Raw genomic sequence first — 22836 nt, 5'->3', positions numbered from 1 at the left:
CTTCGGTACTTTCAAGTGATTTGAAATCATTTGAGTGATTATATGCATCTTCTCCATCAATAGACATTCCATCATTTCATATCATACTTACACATATAATAAACCAATTGGCACACAAATGCATGTTCTGCTTGGTTTACACACAAACACAGTGATATAAATGAACTCCAGACCGTGTTGAAGAATACTACTCTCCCCAAATTCTTCTTTATCTCTGGGGTAGAAATAGGCATTTAGTTTGTAATGTATCCAAATATAAGCATCTGTACAAGTTTGGATGATCTATAAATATGAAACTAAATATGAAACTTCTTTCTTTTGTGTCCGTTTTCTTTAATATTTTAACATGGTTGCACATCTGGACAGCAGTGATTTCTTCTTTAAATGTGTAAACGTGTTGCATTTTTATAGACTATATTTGAGTAAAGCAATTTGAGTTGTGCAACTATTCATTTTGAACATAGCAAAACATCCATTCAATTCCAAGGAAAAGAAGTAAACACATGAAAGAAACTGGTTTGTATCAGCACTGGCTTTTGAAAGGTTTGGTTGCAGAGTACTCAATCCTTCCAAGGTTAACATAACCAAGATTTTTTTTGGTTCCTTTTTGTTCGAAGGGATTTAAATAAGTGGAAGAATTTACTCATGGAAAAATTATAATATGAAGTGTTTTAAAAATAATTCATGGGCCTTTTAAGCCCCTCTTGTCATATTAAACATACACCTTAAATTGGTGTTGAAAAGCAATAATTAGTATCCACTATCCCATAATGATTTTAATAATGAAGTTTACCTGAACCCACTTTTCCTCCTCCTTTCATCGTTGGTTTTCTTGTTACTGCATCCTTCTGGTCACCTCCCTTCTACATTTTCGTTCTGGTAGAATAATACCAAACATGTCACGTTTTTATTCAGATTATCGACATCACTATTAACATTTCCAGTCAAATAACATTTTCCTTGCAAATCAAGAAGTGTTTTGTTGTGTTGGATTACAATTAGAAGTCTTGTAACAGTACGAGAGCTCCTCTAAAACCACATAAAATATATGGTCTGTAGATACAATTTTGTTTAATTTTGGAAATGTATTTTTTAAATGTATAGCCACATATTTTATGTTAATGACAAATGTTCAGCAAATATTGAATATAGAGGAAGAAATATGCTTTTTAAAATAATGTTATCTACTTACTCTGTGGCTGCAATGTAGCTGGCATGCTGCATTTGGGGCTGTCTATGTGTGTTTTTTAAAATGTCATCTTTATTAGTATTACATTCAAGGAATAGTACCAAGAATCAGTTTCTTTCAAGACCTTCCTCGAGTGTGTGGCATATAAGTCTGTGACGAGCGACATTACAGAAGGTCATGTCACTTTTAACTGCTTGCATTACATCTTTCTGATTTCCCTAGTGCCCTTCCTTTGTTTGATTAATACTACTTGCTTTCAAGCAAGGTATCAGAAAGCATAATTTGGAAAGAGAATTCTAGAGCCCATCTGAGATAGTCCCCCTTAAGAAAAAAGAGGAAAAAACGAACTCCGTAAATGTATCTTTTCTACTACATGATTTTTCGTCACTCTTCATTTTTTCCGCTTCAAGGAAATCCTACGTATAGTATATGTTGTTAATTAAATTATTGCCGACAAGTGTTTGGGCAACTGGACTTTGTATACTTGAAAACAAAACGATGTAGTGCTTATTTGGTTTTATTTGAAGAGGAAAGAGCTAGAATTTGATACCAGGACTCCTTTCTTTTGTTTTCCTTAGTTAAGTGTTAAACTCCAGCACTCTCATCCTAAATAGCGGTGTTATTTGATTTCTCTGGGAAGGGTTGCAATTTTGTGCAGTCATTAAATGCACTTCAGTGATATATACAGTTTGTTTTTAAAAGCTCAGTTTGCAGTTTCGATGTTCATTGCATTTGGCTAGAGCTCATGTCTTAAAGCACAGCTCAGCTTCTGAGACACTCTTGTCCTCAAAGCCATCCATTTCACTGGACCATTAAAGCCTGAAAATTAGTTGTGAAAGCATCATCATTTTAATTTGGAATCTTTATCCACACTTCTACCTGTACCCCTCTATGTGTTTCTTACGGTCAGTGAAAACATGAATCAGAATTTTGTGTGTCATTAAGAGCACAGAATATTTTGTCCAGGAAAAAATGTATTATTTAATTTCCAAAAATTAATGTTTAAAATAGTAACTTGATATTTTATTTTTATTAATAGCTAACATTTTTGAGTACTTCCTTTGATACAGGAACTGTATTAAGCACTTTTATGCATTATCTCATTGGATCCTTAACACTGTGAGATAGGTGCTATTATCATCTCCATTTTCTAAGGCACCTTCAGCTTCACCTGAGCAAAATGTAATAGTGGGATATGTTTTGAAGCAGCTTAAAGGCATCAATAGGAAACCATCTGTATTATAAATCCTCACTTGTAGATGTTTATGATGTAACTTTAAAAAGGCACTGGAGGAGGGGAAAGGCCCTCACTAGAGCGCTAAAACACAGCAAAAAGGCCTCTCACTAACACAACGCTTTTCTGCCAAATGTAAAAGCAAATGGTTGTATTGGGTGGTTCTGGCTGCACATTTGTGGAGCAATTGTGCGTAGCCAATTACCCGCTTGTGCAGGGTAAGAACAGTTTGGGTTTTGCAAATGAAGAGCCTGATTCTGTAGACCTCTTTGAGTCATACTTGAACATAAGATCCACAGCTGATCTGTAAAATGTGTAAATTAAGCTACTGGCTTGTTTATGGCTTAATCTTATTTTGAATTTTTGAAAATTAATTTGAAGATAGTAGAGATTCTCCAACCTTAATGGTTAAATATTCATGGGTTCTATTCCCAGGCAAATGTTTGAAAGCATTTTGAATATTTGCTTTTATAAATCTGCATCATTGATTAGGTATAAGTCCTTCCAGGTGAACTAAGTCAGTTCTGTGAGATACATTATAGACACTTTACCCAAAAGTGTGTTAAATGATATGAAGATAGATGATGCATTCACCTGTTCACTCAATCAACAAATATTTCTTGAACACCTATTATGTACCTGACAATCTGCTAGGCACAGCCCACCACCATTCTGCCTTCATAGCACCTGAAATGTGATAGTAAGTACTGCAGAAAGGAGGCATATTATACATTCTTAATTATAAGTAGCTATAATAATGAGTTTATTCACAGGAGTAAAAGTATAGTATTCATCTCATTTTCCTTGATTTTTGATAACAATCTGCATGGGTAATTTCAGCAAAAAAAAAATACTTCATTTAAATCTAAAAGATAATTTTATTACAGGTACAAAATAACCATCATTTCAGAAAATCTTACAAGTGTTAGGTGAATTCTTCTGATGCAACACAATGTACCAATGTAGCTTCTTTTCCATCTTGAACCTCCCTCGCAAATAGCCCAACTTGGAATAGCCTGGCATATATCACTTCAACTATATATTGTCACTATTGTCTTTGTATTTGTGATGTGAATACTTTAAATATGAGGAAATGAAAGGTTAACATGAAAGCTTATCTGATCAACCCTGTTTAAATTTTACTGGATTATAAGCCATTTGAGGGCTGATAGGAGTTAAGCAGGAAGTATTTGTGGGTTATCTGTGTATTCCCACATTACCTAGCACTATGTGCCTTGGACAAAGGGGTTTATAATAATTGCTATGGAGTAGCTGAATATAGTTAGAGACTGTCAAGAGTCCATCTTTCTTGTTGAAGCTTCATTGCTTTATATGTCTCCCAAGTAAGTGTAAGCTCTCATCAGATATGCAAAACTGCATATTGCACTACTGTGATTCTTTTGAAAGCTGAATGTCCAAATGAAAGACCTCAAAATTCTACCATTTAACAGAAGATTTAAAGCATGACATTAAATTAGGAACAGTCTCACAGGTTGTCAGATGTTTTCATTATATATTCGTTCATGAGACCTGGAGGTTTGTGTTTGGGTTATGCTTTTAAATCAGTTAATGCTTTTAGAATATTTGAGAAAAATTATTAGGAATAACAGAGTTCTGATATGTTATCTCATTTTATGTAATTCTTTTCATAATACAGTGTTGGTTATTAAAGTGTTCACCCATAGAATATTCCTGTTTGTATCAAAAAAAACAAACAAACAAAAACAGGAAAGGAGGGCTAGGTGTCTCTGTCCTCTAATTTGAGCTTTGGGAGAAAAGTTTTAAAATATTTGATAACCATGATTCTCTTGAGTCTATTCAGAGATACAGGATCAGAAAAAAAAAAAACACAGGAATTTAAAAACCGTATCAAATGTCATAAACACAGTAATTTGGGTCTTACTTGAATAACAACACTTCTCCCAAAGTTTTTTAAACTGTAGGTTTCCGTGGCGTGCATATGTGTATGTTTGTGAAATGTGGAAAACCATTTTTAAAAGCCTGAAATGGAATGAAGTCCCATTCTGAATGCCTATGGTTATGTGTTGATCAAGGCAAAGGGAAGTTATTTGGGAAATCCAAAATGACTATTCCATTCTGCTGAGGCAGGCTAACTAGCCATTAAAAAATACATATATGCACATCCAACCATGTGGGTTATACACACACTATACACATGTAATTATATATTATTTTAAGTTTCATTTTATTATACTATGCATTCTCATGATATTCTTGTGTAAAATCACAGAGAATTAAAACGAGAGTTTTGGGTAATCCACGAAATCAAAAAGAGAGAGGCAAGACTTGACATTTATACATAAGAATTAAAATTTGGGCCATAAAATATGTTGTTAGTTTTATGCCATAGACCACCAGCATGGAATCAATTAACAGACATGGTTTTTTAATCTTAGCGTTTGGTGAAAAGTAAATTAGAAATAGCAGAGCTGTTTCATGCCTAGTTATCTAGTTCTAAATTTAAAGTGCCTGATTAATACAGACAGCAGAATCGGTAGAAGGGAAATTTCCTGATTTAAAGCATCCCCCAAATTAATGTTGGTTTACCTTATGCATATTTCAAATTCTTTAGGTTGTCACAAAACATTTCACATAAATCCAGTTCCCCTAACTGGGATTTGGTTCCGTGGTTTTAATCAATTAAAGGCAGAACATTTTCCTAATCACTATCTCTAGATCAAATATTCCTTCTCAGTGTGCCTGTTTCAAATGTTAATAAAGTTTTCATTTCCAAAAGGTTCAAAATGACAGAACAAAATTCTCTCCTTTAAGAGCACAAAAAACGACTTCTGTTTCTGTCTGCAGGTAGTGGAGGACATGCTAGAGGACGAGGAAGAAGAAGATGACAAAGATGACAAGGTAATTATCTTTCCCAGCACTTGGGTACCTGGGGATGGGGAAATGTAGACATGACACTGTTTTCACAGACAGTTAAAAAAGGAGTTGAAGTGTTTGAGTCCAGAAAATTGGACAGTGCTGTTTATCATCCTAACAATGCCACTGCATGTTGCAAAGAGGGAGAGAAAGCTATAAATCCTCTTTGCTTTTGTCCAGAGCTGGGTCAAATATTTTTCTTCCAGGAACAAAAAAAAAAATAATTCAGCTTGTCTGGAACTTGATAGCTCTCGTGAAGATAACAGCAGTGACGACTGTTGTTGAAGGGCAAAAATTTGTCCTACCTTGAGTATTACAAATCGGGCCATGCTTTGGGGGAAAAGAAAGTGAAAAAATAGCCTGCATGAGTTGAACACGGATATTGTCATCTGTAATTTTCAAACAATTGCTCAGCAAAAGGACATGAATGTGCCGAGTGCTCCAGAGAACATTTAAATAACCCCAGTGCTCACCGCCGTTGCCGAGGTTTGGAATGGCCACGTGGTTTCTCCATTAGGAAAGCCCATTCAGAGAGGCTTATATTTGATCGCTGGTTGATTTGGGGAGGGTGACCACAGTAAATAACAGCAGTTTCTGGGACGGCTTGGATTGGTTGTCCCCTAGGGAGGGGGGACAACTGGAGGCAGGAATTAGAATGATCTTGCACCACTGCAGCAGTGGCTGGGGTTGGAACTACTGCTTTCTATGGCAAGGAGGATAGTGATGCTGTTACATTATCATCTCTGGGCATTTCCAGACCTAAAATCTAAAAAGTCCTAGGGTGAGATTGGGAGGCAGAGGAGAGAAAATCGTTAGTTATTTCCACATTGTTTGCCATGTAAAACCAGATTTTTTACGTTCACCAGAATCTGACTTGTATTGTAGTAAAGCAGTGAATTTTTTTTTAAGAAAGGAGGAAAACAGTATATTTTAATTTATGCCCTTGACCTTTGATTCCAGTAAAGATGTACAGTTATATCCCAATGTAAGAATTTGTGTGCCACCAAAGGCCGTGTCTCCAAAAATAAAATAATTTGTGTGTTGGAAGCATGCATGAGAAATGTCAAAAAATTCAGTGATTAGTTAACTCTCCACATGATTTTTTTCCTAATATTCAATGCTTGAAGGAAAACAGAAACACACACACACACACACACACACGCACACACACATGCACACACTTTCTCCCTTCTAATGCTATTTCAAACATTTTTAAATCGACAGAGCTTTTATGTGAAATTTTTCTTCTGTACATCATTTAGTCATTAGCAACATCATCAAACATAAACTAACAAAATCTCCTTCCTGCAAAAACACATATGTGCTTGTTTTTAATGTTAAATAACATGAGCATACACTTCTGGCAATAAATGATATGATTTATTGCTAAGGTCAGTTGTAGAGCTGTAGAGAGCTTGTATTTTAACTCAGTATGCCAGCTCTGAATCATCATTTCTCTGCTGATAAACACTGAGCTGCCATCCATTTATGGCCATTTTCTCTTGCTTGTTGCTGCTTTATTATTAAAGCTACCATAAAGATCCATCCCAGCAGCAGGCGTTTCCCCAGAAATGTTAATAAATGGAAACCCTTAGTGAAGTCTAGTACTTAATGTCCCTGCTTGAAGTCAACCTATGTTTTTAGTCAGTTTGTTGATATTCTGTACTTCTAATCTCTCCCCTTTTTATGGCCATTTTTAATGGAGAGGATGTTAGATATGAGAAATAGACACACCTGGTTAACCAGCTCACCAAAACATAGATGTCAAGTGGAACATGCCCGGGGGAAACAACACCAAATCTCTGGAGTAACATCTATTGTAATCTAGTGTTTGGTAGTCTGAAATTGACATCCTGCTTCTAACACATTTTCAGATCTAGTTACCAAAGTTGATTGAAAGTGAGTGCTTAAATTGCAGTGTGAATTCAACTGTATTCTTCTGTACAGGATGCCGACAAGCAGTGTGTTTTCCATGTGAAAGGACTGTGAGCTGATTTTCATAAATCCATCCCTTTTATTTGAGCGATAAAAAAGGAGGTTTTTCTTTTTTACTCATAATGCAATTGATAGCATAAAAATTGTATCTGAATAAAATCTCAAATGTAATAATTTACAGTAGACTTTTAAGTGTTTGAATAATAGAGGGAAGAATCTTGTGGACGTCTTGAAATATAGTTTTTCCTATAAGAAATGGAAATATGAAAGGATCCTGCAAGGTTCCATCTTCCATCTCGACAGGCTCTCGCAGCAGTAAATGTTACGTCTTGGCTATCAGTGTGTCTGAGTGGAAGAAAGGTAATTTCCTACTTTAAAAAAATTCGTTGGTTCCTTTATTTAAAGTTTGTGTATAGAGTCATGGGTAATGGAATTTCATGAGAAAACAAATGTGTTCTTTGCCATACGAGCAGGTACTGACCTCTAGCTCTCATTATTTCTGTTTTCTCATATGGTATAATAGTAAGGTCAGGTCAGTGGGTCCTCTTATAGGATAAAAGTAAAAAAGATTAATAAATGTGCCAAAGCCTCACTTTAATTGAACCTGAAGCATATGTTGGAAGTATGTAAAATATGTCCCAGATGTTTCACCAGGACCAGTGTCTTGGCTTTCCCTGATTACCACAAGGCAGCTATTAGTCCTATAACCTTTGGACTTGAGGGTAAATGGGGTATTACGTGGCACAGAATGAGAGCACCTGTTTTCCATTCCGCCAAGACCCCTGGCAGGCGTTCCCTAAGCCTATCCATATGTTTTCACTTAGCAGATTGTTGGGCGATTATGAAAAGTGTCTTTCTTTAGAGCCAGCATTGATATTAGTCACTCACAATGAAAGGGCAAGTCATTGGCTACTTGACAAGGTCCGTGTGGGCATAAACTGAAATCTTTTATTTCATTTGAGCTTAGGGTGTTTTCCCTCTGCATAATTATATACATGACAAAGACACAGGTATAAGAAGTTGAAGCAGACAAAATTGTAATTCTTAACATAATAGCTTTGTAATAGTTTTTCTTTAGTACTGGCTGTAGCACCAGGGAAGACTTTGGTTAAAGTTGGTAAAAGCTAAATCATTATTTACCTGGATTCCTAGATTTTGAAGTTCTTCCAGATTATGGCTTTTTAAATATATGTGTATATATATATATATATATATATATATATATATATATATATATATTTTAGTTGTTTTTTATTCAAAGAGCTAATCATTATTCAGGTGAGGGTTTGTGATCCACAGACTTACCCTTCATTCTCAAACCCATTGTTCACATTTGCTTAAATCTAAAATTAGGTGGCTTCTCTTTTAATCCAATTCCATGGTTTTCACAAAGGCAGAGTATACGGGTTTTACATGGTGAGGCTTCGTTATGAATCATTTACTTGTTAATATTTTCACTTATCTGCATTATGTAGTAGCACTATGTTAAGCCGTGCTGGAGATGACATTTTTCCTGAATTAAATGTTAGAAAGACATCATACTGCGTTCTCAATTCCCTTTGTTGTAGAGCATTCTCTGAACCATCAACCACAAAGTCACAGTTTGATCTGATTTTTTGACCTGACACCAAATCCTGCCTTTGTGGTTAATAGAATATCTTAGCAAATAAGGCTTAGCTAAATTACCTAGGTGGAGCTATCAACAAGCCATATAATAGTGTTTTTCACCATGTTATAGATAATAATACAGTGGTCAGTCTGCATAATCTAGACATCTAATTAATGAAGATCAGTTTTCCTTTTGTAGTTTAAAAAGTTTAGGCATGCTTCCCATGGTGCATCCTACCCTTGTAATAAGATCCAGCTGCGATACCAGGAAGCAGAAGATAAAATGCAGGTTTTCCTCAGAAAAAGCATGGATTCAAATGCATGGCATTCTAGTAATGTTTATTGAGATAAAAGATATTAAAATATTCAGCCATTTATGCTTACATTGCTTCTCCTTTTTCTTCAGCCATTATGTCAACGTTACTGTGTTTCAAGAGAACTAGATGTAACAAATGAAACATATCTGAGTTAGTTCAAAATAAACAGATTCTTTGCTTTAATTCTTGAAATCTGTGTTTTCTGGTTCGATTCTCCAGCCCTAAAACATGTATATAATATACCCAAGATTTGGGCATCTCTGGCATCTCAAATGAACTATGAGGGGTTAGGGGGACGATAAGTGATGTGATATGAGAGAAGATTTTAATCTGACAAAATGGCATTTTCTAGTTATATTCAATGAAATAACTGCACAGTGGGGAAAAAGATTAAGGCTTTGGAGAAAGGCAAGAAGAAAGGAGGCACAAGTAAAATATTTCTTTTTAAAAATTCCTAAGCCACATTTAACTGGAATAGCATTGTTTTCATTTGTTTGTTGTTGCTGCATAACAAATTGCCACACATGGTAGAGGCTCAAAACAACACTCACTTTTTAGCTCTCGGTTCAGTAGATCAGAAGTCCAGCACAGCTCAGTTGGGTTCTCTGCTCAGGATGTCACATTCAAGGTATCAGTCAGGCTGAGTTCTCACCTGAAGGCTTTGGAGAAGAATCCATGTCCAAACTCATTCAGGGTATTGATAGAATTCAGTTCCTTATAGTTGGAGGACGGAGGTCCTTGTTTTCTTGCTGGCTTTCTGATACTAGTTGCCATTTTCCATGGCTTCCTCCATCTTTAAATCTATCAATGGAGAATCTCTGTTGGGTTGAGTCTGTCCCGTACTTCAAATCTCTTCAGGAAGAGACAAGTTCCTTTTAAGGCCTCACCTGATTACGCCAGGCCCATCAAAGATAATCTGTTTTTCTTAAAGGCAATTGTGCCACAGAACACAGCCTAGTCATGGGGCCACCTATTTCATCTAATATGATTTGGTTGTTTCCCCACACGAATAATATCTTGAATCATAGCTCCCATATTTCCCATGTGTCATGGGAGAGACCCGGTGGAAGGTAATTGAATCATGAAGTGGATCTTTCCTATGCTGTTCTCATGATAGTGAATAAGTCTCATGAGATCTGATAGTTCTGTAAAGGGGAGTTCCCCTGCACACACTTTCTCTTGCCTGCCACCATGTAAGATGTGACTTTATTCCTCCTTGCCTTCTGCCATGATTGTGAGTCCTCCCCAGCCATGTGGAATTGTGAGTCAATTCAACCTCTTTCCTTTATAAATTACCCAGTCTTGGGTATGTCTTTATTAGCAGCATGAGAACAGACTAATACACCATCATATTACAAAATCCACTCCCACACTCAAGGGGAGGGAGACTATCATCCTATATCTATTGGAAGGTGTGAATCTTAGGCAGAATTCTAAGATGGCTGCCATCAAAACCGCATAGACCCACCCATGCTCTAGAGCAAAATTGGAACAGTCCTTGTGTTCCTTGGATGTATTTATTGCAATACTATAACCCAACTATGCTACAACAAACAAATGAGGAAAACCAGCCTCCCAAATCATATTCTTTCAAAGATTATAGGAACATCTCATGCCAGGGGTATAAACTGAGGTATATTTTACAGTCACAGTATAATATATCCCGTTTGCTTATTATCTATTCTGATCTGGGGTGAGGGATGGTTGGACAGGCAAGGGCTATTTCTTTCTCCTTGTTTTCTCCTACTTGGGAGAAGAGCAAATAATAAGATTAAAAATCAGGGAAGGATCCATTTCTCCTTTGGGAAACTGTTGGTGCTTAAACACCCATTGAGCTGATAGCCCACTCACTTTGAGTCCGCAGAAACACTATCTACTTCATCTAGAATCATAGCAACATTACAACTGGAGGGTACCCAAGAAATAATCTAGTTCAACCCCCTTAATTTAAAGTGAGGAGACTGTGGTTCAGCCAAACTTAAGTGAATTGCTAAAGGATATAGACAAGTGGAAGAGCCAGACCTACCACTCAACTTTTCTGATTCCAAATTTGGCATCCTTACCCTTCCTTATGACTAGGTTTTCTGGGGGAAGGGGTATTGTCAAAGTACAGATGCAGATTACCTCAGACATGATCTTTAAGTCTTTAGGGTAGTTCAATAAGGGAATATACCTTTCACCCCAGCTAGAGACTGTTTATTTCTAGGTTTCTACTTCTCTTCACTATTTTCCTGCATATCCAATCCTTTCCTACAGTTTCAACTAAGGGACTGTGTAGTAGGCAGAACAATATCAAAAATGCCCATGACTTAATCCCTGGAACCTATGGAGATGTCGTGCTACCTGACAAAGAGGAATTAAGGTAGCAGATAGGATGAAGGGTGTTAATCATCTTACCTTAAAATAGGGGGATTGTCCTGGTTTGTCTGATTGGGCCTAATGTAATCACAAGTGGAGAGGCCATCAGAGCAGATGGCAACTGGCAGCTGCATGTGAAGCCATGGCCAAGATCAAGCCTCAGGACCTTCATGGCAAAGAAGAAAGAGCTTCTGAGACAGCTGGACCACCTAAAGGTAGAGCTCTCCCAGCTGCACATTGACAGTGTGACAAGTGGCACAGGGTCCACAATCCAACCCCCTTGTTCTCACTGTCATTAACCAGACTGAGAAAGAGAACCACAGGATGGTCTACAAGGGCAGGAAATACAAGCTCTTATATCTGCAGCCCAAGAAAGCATGTACCTGAACCCCGCAGGCTCATCAAGTATGAGAAGGACCTAAAGACCAAGAAATAACCAAGAATGAACAGCTGGTACCCACTGGGAAAGTACAGGGTGCACAGTATTGGTAAAACACAAACTAATTGGTAGGGGGTAGGGACTGCTGTTGCTGGCTTTGGAGATGGAGGAAGCGAGCTGCAAGCCAAGAAAATGTCTCTAGAAGCTAGAAATGGCAAAGAAAAGGATTCTCCCCTATAGCCTTGAATAAGAAATGCAGCCCTGCCCACATCTTCATTTTTAGCCCAGTGAGACCCATTTCAGACTTCTGAACTATGGAATGGTAAGATAATACATTTGTGATTTCCAAGCACCTAGGTTTATAGTAACATGTTACAGCAGCAATAGAAAACTAATACACGTAACTTCCAACTGCATTTCCTATACTTCTCCAAACAATACTACTGTGTTTTAAAGCACTAGATCTGTGTTCCTCATTTGTCATTATTAACTTCATCCCACTGGTCTATATAAGTACAGCTACACAATTTTTCACATAATATGAAAACTGAAAACAGTATCTAACAAAGCAAATATTTTTATCCAAATTTCTTAATTTTGATTTTAGAAAAGCTTGCTCAAAAATGAGAGTGGGTTATTGCCCATTTTTAATGCAGTCATATACTTTCTGGTTTTGAAGTCTATATTATTAACTGGTGAATAGAGAAGCAATTCATGGTTTACTTCATCTTTCAGCTGAAGAATTTTACTTCTCAACATTCATTCCATTCCTTAAAATGTTTTACCCTTCAAAGGACAGGGAGTTTTAGTCTTATTTAAGTCACAGACTGAGAATCTGAAGATTTACACTTTCTCCCCAGAAGAGGACACAAAACATGCGCACGCACATATACACAAACAAACTTTTTTATGTGCTTTTTTTTGCCATGGAAATTGAATTATTTTACAGAGACTATAAAGTATCTTTATAAAGTCATCTTTGTTGCCCTCACCACTGTTCTCTTGAACTTAATGCCTGTTTCCTCAAACACCTGAGATAAATACAAATTTTACAAGTAAAAAATAATGTTTCATTCAATTCCAAAGCAAGCTTCTACAAGAAGGGTGGTGTTTGGCTTGATTGTGATATTATGGAGTAGTTTTGAGGCAGCAGTGGGCTTGTTATCTTTGATATCCATTTGACTATGGCTTTTCAGTTTCATGTCAATAAGTGCTGGAAACACTGACTTGGCGAAAGAAAACAGTAACAAAATGGGAGCTGCTGTGGCTTTATTAGACGAGGATTAGGCACGGTGAGGAATCCTGGGGTTCTCCAAAATCCTTGTCGAATTCATATTGTATTGCAATCATCTTTTGAAAACTCTCCATCATTAATGCTTCATCATATTTTAAAAAAATAATTATATACTCATGCCTCTATGTTAAAGTCATTGGAAACAGAAATAGCTTTCAAAGAGTTTTCTAGTGATTCCGGTTAGTGGTGGGTTTCTACCTGTCAAGCTTTGTTACACCTTGTTCCACTTTGCAGAAGCACTTCTCCAGTCTTGAAATGTTTAGGTAGATATCTGTCTCCGACATTCCCTCCAGAGTGGCAGTTGGGCTAAAATAATTTAAATGAAAAGATTTACATAGATAATTTGGTAAGAATGTCCATCAAGTAAAGCAAACTATGAATGGAATCTTTCCTGTTGGGTTATTCTGATAGTTGGATTTTCTTTGCCTCAAAAAAGAACTTTCATTTGAGAGTCAATCAAATGTTTCAAGACAAGTCCTCTGGAAAGCTAGTTAACTTCTGTATTGCAGCAGTGAATTTCCTCTTCTATTCCCCTTTCTTGACAAAAACTCTCGAAATAGCAGTGTGTCAGCCCTGGCTCTCGGGAGGTTGACAACATTCGTAGAAATAGACACGATTTTTTCAGGATCGCTGGCAGAGTCGTTGACACGGCTGACACCACTGCATGTTGAGATGAGAAGCATGTTTCTTCACCAAAGCAGCAGAACCAGATGTGTTGCCAAGCATCACAGATGCTCCATCTGAACCCAGGGTGCCAAGATTTTTATTCCGCCTGAAACTTTGTTTGGCAAAGAAATTCTTCACCATTTTAAAGACATTGACTCTGCAGATTCTAAAAGAAATTCACAAAGTAGGAATTCTTTGATTTTAAGAACTTGCCAACAGGAGTTGGCTATATAAATAGAGGTATCTACTTTCATTAAATTATATACAAAAAGGTAAATATTAAAGAAATGTCAGAATATCTGTAGAGTTGACATCATTTGATGTCAGTGAGGGCACAACTTCAAGAAATGTGTGGCTTCACTGAACTATATCCAGTGGCATCTGAGTTATCTTTCTTGGTGATATGGTTCATTTATTTTAAAAGTTTCAATACAAGTCTTTTTTTTCTTGGGGCAAATCCAAAATCAAGTAAAGTCCCAGAGTTTAAAAATCGACCTGTTTTTATATAAAGAAAAAGATCCACAAAGTCTAATAAATTTTTAGAGTAGGCAGTCTGAGTTTGTCTAAACTTGACAATTGAGGCAGTCTAAACTTGACAATTGAGGCATCTAAAATTCTTTCAATTTTATTGGTCTGTGCTGCTATTGGTTAGAATCTTGCCACACAAGAAGTTCTATAATTTTTGTGGTCTTACATACTCCACAATTAATATAAAGCTATAATAGATATGAAAACCTCATGGGGTTACTGGTTTTTTCAATTTTTTATTGATATATAAGAATTGTACCTATTCATGGATTACAAGTGATATTTTAATGTATGATCAAATCAGGGTATTTGAGATATATATCATCTTTAAAATTATCACTTCTTTGAGTGTTGAATATTGCACATCTTCTAGCTATTTCGAAATATAAATTGTTAACTATAGTCACCATACTGTGCTATTGAACACTAGGACTTAGTCCTTCTATCTAACTGTATGTTTGTTTCCATTAACCAATCTCTCTTCACCCCACCCCCTTCCCAGCCTCTAGTAACTGTTATTCTACTCTTCACTTCTATGAGACCAAAATTTTTAGCTCCCGCAGATGAGTGAGAATATGTGATATTTTTCTTTGTGTCTGGCTTATTTCATTTAACATAAGGACCTCAAGTCCCACCCGCATTGCTGCATGTGATGTAATTTTATTCCTTTTTATGGCCAAATAGCATTCCATTGGGTATATATGTACCACATTTGCTTTATTCATTAAAATGTTGATGGATACTTAGGTTGATCCTATTATCCTGTCTATTGTGAATAGCACTGCAATGAATATGGGGATTCAGAAATCCCTTTAATATACTGATTTCCTTTCCTTTGGCTAAATATTCAGTAATGGGATTGTGGGTCATATGCTAGTTCTATTTTAAGCTTTTTAAGAAAGCTCCACGTTGATTTCCATAATGGCTCTAATTCACATTCCCACCAATTATGCACAAGAGTTCCCTTTTTCTGCATCTTTGACTACATCCATTATTTTTTGTGTTTTTGATAACAGCCATTTAACTGGGTGGAATGATATTTCATTGTAGTTTTGATTTGCATTTCTCCAGTATTTAGTGATATTGAGCATTTTTTCATACGTCTGTTGGCCATTTGTATGTCTTCTTTTGAGAAATATCTGTTCAGATCCTTAGCCCACTTTTTAATTGGATTATTTGGGTTTTTTTAGTTGAGTTGTTTGAGTTATTTGTATATTCTTATTACGAGTCGCTTGTTGGATAAATAGTTGCAAAAGAGAGCTGTTTCTTCATTCTTATTGTTTCCTTTGCTGTGCAGAAGCTATTTAGTCTAATATAGTCCTGTTTGTCTATTTTTGTTTCTGCTGCCTGTGCTTTTAAAGTATTAGCCATAAAACTTTGCCTAGACCAATGTCCTGATGTATTTCTGTTATGTTTTCTTCTAGTAGTTTTATAGTTTTACATCTTAACATTTAAATCTTTAATCCATTTTGAGGTGATTGTTGCGTATGGTGAGATAGAGGTATCTAGTTTTATTCTTCTGCATATGGATATCCAGTTTTCCCAGCCCCATTTATTGACGAGAGTGTCCTTTCCTCAATTTATGCTCTTCATACCTCTGTTGAAAATCAGTAGGCTGTAAAAATATGGATATATTTCTGAGCTCTGTATTCTGGTCTATTAGTTGATGTGTCTGTTTTAGTACCGATACCATGTTGTCTTGGTTATTAAAGCTTTATAGCATGTTTTGAAGTCAAGGATTGTGATGTCTTCAGCTTTTTTCTTTTTGCACTGGATTGCTTTGGCTATTAGGGTCTTTTATAGTTCCATGCAAATTTTAAGATTGTTTTTTCTATTTCTCAGAAGAATGTTATTGGTATTTTGATAGAGATTGCATTGAATCTGTAGACTGCTTTGTGTAGTATAGTCATTTTAACAATATTCTTCAAATCCATGGGCATGGGATCCCTTTCCATTTGTGTCCTCTTCAATTCCTTTCATTAGTATTTTTTAGTTTTCCTTGTAGAGGTCCTTTACATCCTTGGTCAAATTTATTCCTAGGTATTTTAGTTTTTTGTAGCTAGTGTAAATGGAATTACTGTCTTGATTTCTATTTTAGCTAGTTCATTACTGGTGTATAAAAATGCCACTGATTTTTGTATGTTGATTTTGCATCCTACAATTATATTGAATTTGTTTATCTGTTCTAAGAGATTTTTTTGTGGTGTCTTTAGGTTTTTCTATATATAAGATCATGTCATCTGCAAAGAGGGATAATTTGACTTCCTTTTTTTCCAATTTGGATGTCTTTTCTTTCTTTTGCCTGATTGCTCTAGCTAGGACTTTCAGTACTATGTTGAACAAGAGTGGTGAGCAGGGGCACCATTGTCTTGTTCCAGTTCTTAGAGGAAAGGCTTTCAGGTTTTTCCCCATTCCATGTATTAGCTGTGGGTTTGCCATATAGAGCCTTTATTACATTGAGATATGTTCCTTCTATGCTTAATTTGTTGAGAGTTTGTATCATAAAGGGATGTTGAATTTTATCAAATGCTTGTTCTGTGTCTATTGAGATTATGATATGGTTTTGTCCAGTCTGTTAATGTGATGTATCACATTTATTAATTTGCCGATGTCGAACAATCCTTGCATGCCTCAGATAAATCCGGCTTGATCATGGTATATGATCTTTTTGATGTACTGTTGGATTTAGTTGGCTAGTATTTTTGTTGAGGATTTTTGCATCTATGTTCATCAGGGATATTGGCATGTAATTTTTTTTTTATTGTGTCCTTGTCTGGATCTGGGTAATGGTGGCCTCCTAGAATGAGTTAGGAAGAATTCCGTCCTCTTCAATTGTTTGAAACAGTTTGAAAAGAATTGTTAGTTCTTTATAAATTGCCATAATTAATCAGTAAAGCTATCCAGTTTGGGGTCTTCTTTGTTTGGAGACATTTTATTACTGACTCAATCTCACTATTTCTTATTGGCCTATTCAGGTTTTCTATTTCTTCCTGGTTCAATCTTGGTAGGTTGTATGTGTCCAGGAATTTTCCTCTAGGTTTGCCTTTTTTTAAAAATTATACTTTACGTTCTAGGGTACATGTGCACAACGTGCAGGTTTGTTACATATGTATACATGTGCCATGTTGGTGTGCTGCACCCGTTAACTCGTCATTTACATTAGGTATATCTCCTAATGGTATCCCTCCTCCCTCCCCCAACCCCATGACAGGCCCTGGTGTGTGATGTTCCCCACCCTATGGCTAAGTGTTCTCATTGTTCAATTCCCACCTATGAGTGAGAACATGCAGTGTTTGGTTTTCTGTCCTTGTGATAGTTTGCTCAGAATGATGGTTTCCAGCTTCATCCATGTCCCTACAAAGGACATGAACTCATCCTTTTTTATGGCTGCATAGTATTCCATGGTGTATATGTGCCCCTTTTTTTTTTTTTTTTTTTTTTTTTTTTGAGATGGAGTCTCGCTCTGTCGCCCAGGCTGGAGTACAGTGGCGCAATCTCGGCTCACTGCAAGCTCCGCCTCCCAGGTTCACGCCATTCTCCTGCCTCAGCGTCTCTGAGTAGCTGGGACTACAGGCGCCCGCCACCACGTCTGGCTAATTTTTTTTTTTTTTGTATTTTTAGTAGAGACAGGGTTTCACCGTGGTCTCAATCTCCTGACCTCGTGATCCGCCTGCCTCGGCCTCCCAAAGTGCTGGGATTACAAGCGTGAGCCACCGCGCCTGGCCTATGTGCCACATTTTCTTAATCCAGTCTATCATTGATGGACATTTGGGTTGGTTCCAAGTCTTTGCTATTTGAGATGGAGTTTTGTTCTTCTCACCCTCGCTAGAGTGCAGTGGCATGATCTCAGCTCACTGCAACCTCCACCTCCCGAGTTCAAGCGATTCTCCTGCCTCAGCTTCCCGAATTGCTGGGATTACAGGTGCCTGCCACCATGCCCAGCTAATTTTTTTGTATTTTTAGTACAGACGGGGTTTTGCCATGTTGGCTGGGCTGGTCTTGAACTCCTGACCTCAGGCGATCTGCCCTCCTCAGCCTCCCAAAGTGCTGGGATTACAAGCGTGAGCCACTGCACCAGGCCTCTTCTAGGTTTTCTAATTTGTTAGCATATACTTGTTTATAATAGTTTCTAGTAATCCTTTGTATTTCTGTGGTATCAATTATAATGTCTTTTTTCAATTCTGATTTATTTGAGTCTTTTTTTTCCCCTCTTGGCTAGTCTTGCTAATGGCTTAATTTTATCTTTTCAAAAAAACCAATGTTTTATTTTGTTTATCCTTTGTAATTTTTTAGTCTCTATTTTGTTTAGTGCCTTTTTTTTTTCTTTTTTGAGATGGAGTTTCCCTCTTGTTGCCCAGGCTGGAGTGCAGTGGTGTGATCTTGGCTCACAGCAACCTCCACCTCCCGCGTTCAAGCGATTCTTCTGCTTCAGCTTCCTGAGTAGCTGGGATTACAGGCACATGCCACCACACCTGGCTAATTTTTGTATTTTTTAGCAGAGACATGGTTTCACCATGTTAGCCAGGCTAGTCTCAAACTCCTGACCTCAGGTGATCCACCCACCTCGCCCTCCCAAAGTGCTGAGATGACAGGCATGAGCAACCACACTCCTGTCTATTTTGTTTAGTTCTGCTCTGATCTTTATTACTTCTTTCCTTCTACTAATTTTGGGTTTGGTTTGTTCTTGCCATTCTAGTTCCTTGAGGTACATCATTAATTATTTGAAATCTTTCTACTTTATGTATATTGGCATTTATTTCTATAAATGGCTCTCTTAGCACTGCTTTTGCTGTATTCCATAGGTTTTGGCATGTTGTGTTTCTATTTTTATTTGTTATAAGAAATCTTTTATTTTCTTTTTAATGACTTCATTGACCCAGTGGTTGTTTAGCGGCATGCTGTTTCATTTCCATATATATATACAGTTCCCAAAGTCCTCTTCTTATTGATTTCTAGTTTTATTTCACTGGGGCCTGAGAAGATACTTCATATGGTTTCAAATCTTTTGAAATTTGTTGAGAGTTGTTTCGTGGCCTAATATATGGTCTATCCTGAAGAATGTCCCATGTGCTGATGAGAAGACTGTGTATTCTGCAGCTGTTCAATTAAATGTTCTGTAAAGGTCTGTTAGGTCCATTTGGTCTAAAGTGTAGTTTAAATCCAATGTTTGATTTTTTTTTTTTTTTTTTTTTTTTTGGTCCAGGTCATCTATCCAATGCTGACAGTAGGGTATTGAAGTCCCCAGTTATTTTTGTGTTGGAGTCTCTATCTCCTTTTAGATCTAATATTTGTTTTATATGTCTTGGTGCTACAGTGTTAGGTGCATATATATTTATAGTTGTTGATCTTCTTGCTGAATTGATCCCTTTATCATTACATAATGACCTTCTTTGTCTCCTTTTACAGTTTTTGACTTAACGTCTGTTTTATCAGATGTAAGTATAGCTACTCCAGCTCAATCTTGGTTTCTGTTTGTGTGGAATATCTTTTTTCATCCCTTCACTTTCAGTCTATATGTCTTTATACGTGAAATGAGTTTCTTTTGGTGGTAGTATTGTTTTTTCGTTGAAAATTTTCCACTTAATCTAGATTCATAATAAACAAGGATGCATGTATTACAGACTCGAAGTAAAAAAGGATGCATGGATTATAGTGATGTTAGCATGGTGGGCTCTTATCAATTAGGTTCTTATCAATGGGAAGCTATTCTAGAGTTGTTAACAGGGTGGTGACAATGTCACCTGCCTTTTTACCTTTGATGGCATCTGTGGCAGACTGCATTACGGATATATATCCCTGCATACTGATATCAGACTTGTCCATGTGACTTGCTTTGGGTGACACAGGCCACATCCAAGCAAAAGGTTTAAGAGTCATCCTTGGCTCTACCATCTCTCTTTTCCTTCTGCAACAAGGCTGGCACTATCCACAGAGAAGCTACTCCTTTAGCCTGAGTCCTGGAGTAAAGATGGCATGGAACCAACTCATATGGACATGTAATGTAAACAAAAAAAATAAATCTTGATTATAAGCCTCTATGATTTTGGGGGTCTCTGTGACTGCAACATAACTTAATCTAGGCTGATAAATACAACATCTTATTTCATATCCCTCTGTGTAAATCGATGTCTTAATAGTATAATTTGACATAAAACATGAATTTTGTATAGCAATAATCAAAGTCTCAGAAAGTTTTAAAATACTTTTTTCTTTCAAAGTTCACAGTGCTACCCTTCCTTACTTAAAGCTCAGCCTCAGATAAAGTTTGAACTGTTTTGCTATTGTGTCTTTCTCATTGAAAAATGATGCTTTTGTTCCATAAACATATATTGAGAGACAAGTCACTGGGTAGACACAGATGAATATGACACAGTATGAGCCTTCCAGGAGTCATTGTATGATGGGATCCTTGGTTAGGTAGGCCAATAATTATAATACAATGGGAAAATGTTATAATAAAGTAATGAATAGTTTTGGTGAGAAAACAGGAAGGTAGCCAGCTTCACAGAATTGTCAGTGAATGTTCCACAAAGGAACTGACATTTAATTTGGGTCTCGAAGGATAAATGAGAATGTACCAGAAAGTTTAGTATATAAAATCAAGGAGTATGTAGTATCATAGGAGCATAATGTGCAGGAGGGAGAGTCGAGGGAAATGACACTAGAAATCTACATTTAAGATTGTGAAGGCTTTGGACATCATCTAAGGAGTCTGAATTCTATTCTTCAAGTAATGAGGAATCATAGACAATTTTAAAGGAGAGAATTGGTATGATGAAATGTGTGCTTTAAGAAGAGAACTTTGGCAACTGGACACAGAATGGGATAAGGAGGAAATGAGACTTGAAGTAGAGCAATATGCTAGGATGTTTTACAACAGCTCTGGCAAGAAATAAAGGCATCTTTAACTTAACAGTAAAAATGATAATAGAAAGAAACAAATTTGAGAGATATTTAAATAGCTAATAGATTATTGAAAAAAGTTACGTTGAAGAGAGTAAAGGAGATTTTAATGTTGTGGATGACCATGATGTATCTAGCTGAGATATATTTGTGTAGCACTTTACATATTTCAAAGTACTTTCCCTTCTTACCTTATTTGATATTCACAATAACTCTATATATTGGCACATGAAATATCATTCCCATGCTCCAGTATCAGGAAGATTAACCTGGCTAGTGGAGAAGTAGCTAAGACTGGAAATCAGATAATGGGGAAGTAGGTGAGCCTAGAAAGTCTCACAAAGAAGCTAAGACTAGGAATTAGTAGCTTGTCTGGTGGTGAAGAAACTGAGATCAGAAAACAAATCCACTAATTAATTTTCCTTCCCAGAGATGTTTTAGCAAAGCCTGTTGACCCATGTAGAGGTGATACTTAGGCCACTTGGAATGCAACTTGTGTACCCACAGCCCATTCTGCTCAGAATAGACAGAGAATGTGTCCCATATGCCTGCCTGGCTGTCTTCTTCCTAGGCACTGGGTCTTGACAGCATTTGGAAAAATGATGGCCACAGGTCCATACAGAGTATCTTTTACCCATTCAGTATGCTTTCATAAGTAAGCACAGATCCAACGTGGAAACAAGAAAGACAAATGTAAATGGAAAAATATTTTCAGTGCCTCAAGTTGGTTCAGAGGGAAAGGCATATAGTAACCATGCTTTTTTGGCTTTGATCAAGTAGTCATTAGGACAATATGATGCTGGAAGAACTTGCATCAGTTGAGAAGCTGCTACTACTGTCACTATTTTATAGATGAAAAGACTAGAAACCTCTGAGGCATAAGTCACTCATTAAAAGTCATTAAAGAGTGAAACAACCAGACTTTAAACTTTAGTCTGTCTGCCTCCAAAGCCCACCATTTTTGGCATAACAAACTCCTCAAAACTTAGTGATCTAAAGTAATAATTTACCACTCTGTCATTATTCATTGTGTTGACTGGGCTCACTGGGGTCTCCTCTTTCCTGAATCTCTCGTATGGTTCTAGTCAGATGCCTGGGACTGCAGCCATCTAAAAGGCTCAACTTGGCTGCACATTCAAGGTGGCTTGGTCTGGCGGTTGCTGCTGGCTTCTCATACCATGGCAGCTTGGTTTGGAAAGGGAGAATCCTAAAGCAAGTTATTTCAAGAGACCCAGTGGAAGCTGCAAGGCTTCTGATGACCTAGCCTTGGAAGTCCCAGAATGTCACGTTTGCCACATTGTCTTAGTAGTCAAGCAAGACATTAGGCCAGCCCAGATTTAAGGAAAGGGTAATTCAATTCTGCCTCCTGCTGGGGATTATAAAGGTCATAGTGCATAAGAATCTATGGGATTGGAGATATTGTGTGGCCATCTGTAGAAAATAAAATTGGCCACAATTTCCCAAGACCAAAAGCTTCTAATAGATGTCATGTAGCATTAAGAAATACGGAGCCTATTGCCTCCCAAGAGT

At 36.9% G+C, this 22836-nt stretch overlaps 1 protein-coding gene across 4 annotated transcripts in view; it reads left to right on the top strand.

The window, feature by feature from the left end:
- Positions 1 to 22836, top strand: part of MCTP1 (multiple C2 and transmembrane domain containing 1) — a 596589-nt gene that overhangs the window by 516392 nt on the left and 57361 nt on the right. For all 4 annotated transcript variants that reach the window (XM_030816935.1, XM_030816928.1, XM_030816920.1 and 1 more), the window contains one exon: positions 5250 to 5303. In XM_030816935.1, the coding sequence (XP_030672795.1) occupies positions 5250 to 5303 (54 nt within the window). The remainder of the gene's footprint in view (positions 1 to 5249; positions 5304 to 22836) is intronic.

The sequence above is a fragment of the Nomascus leucogenys genome, chromosome 2 (genome assembly GCF_006542625.1).
Source record: "Nomascus leucogenys isolate Asia chromosome 2, Asia_NLE_v1, whole genome shotgun sequence".
NCBI classification, from domain to species: Eukaryota; Metazoa; Chordata; class Mammalia; order Primates; family Hylobatidae; genus Nomascus; species Nomascus leucogenys.
This window is presented reverse-complemented; position numbering and strand designations above follow the sequence as displayed.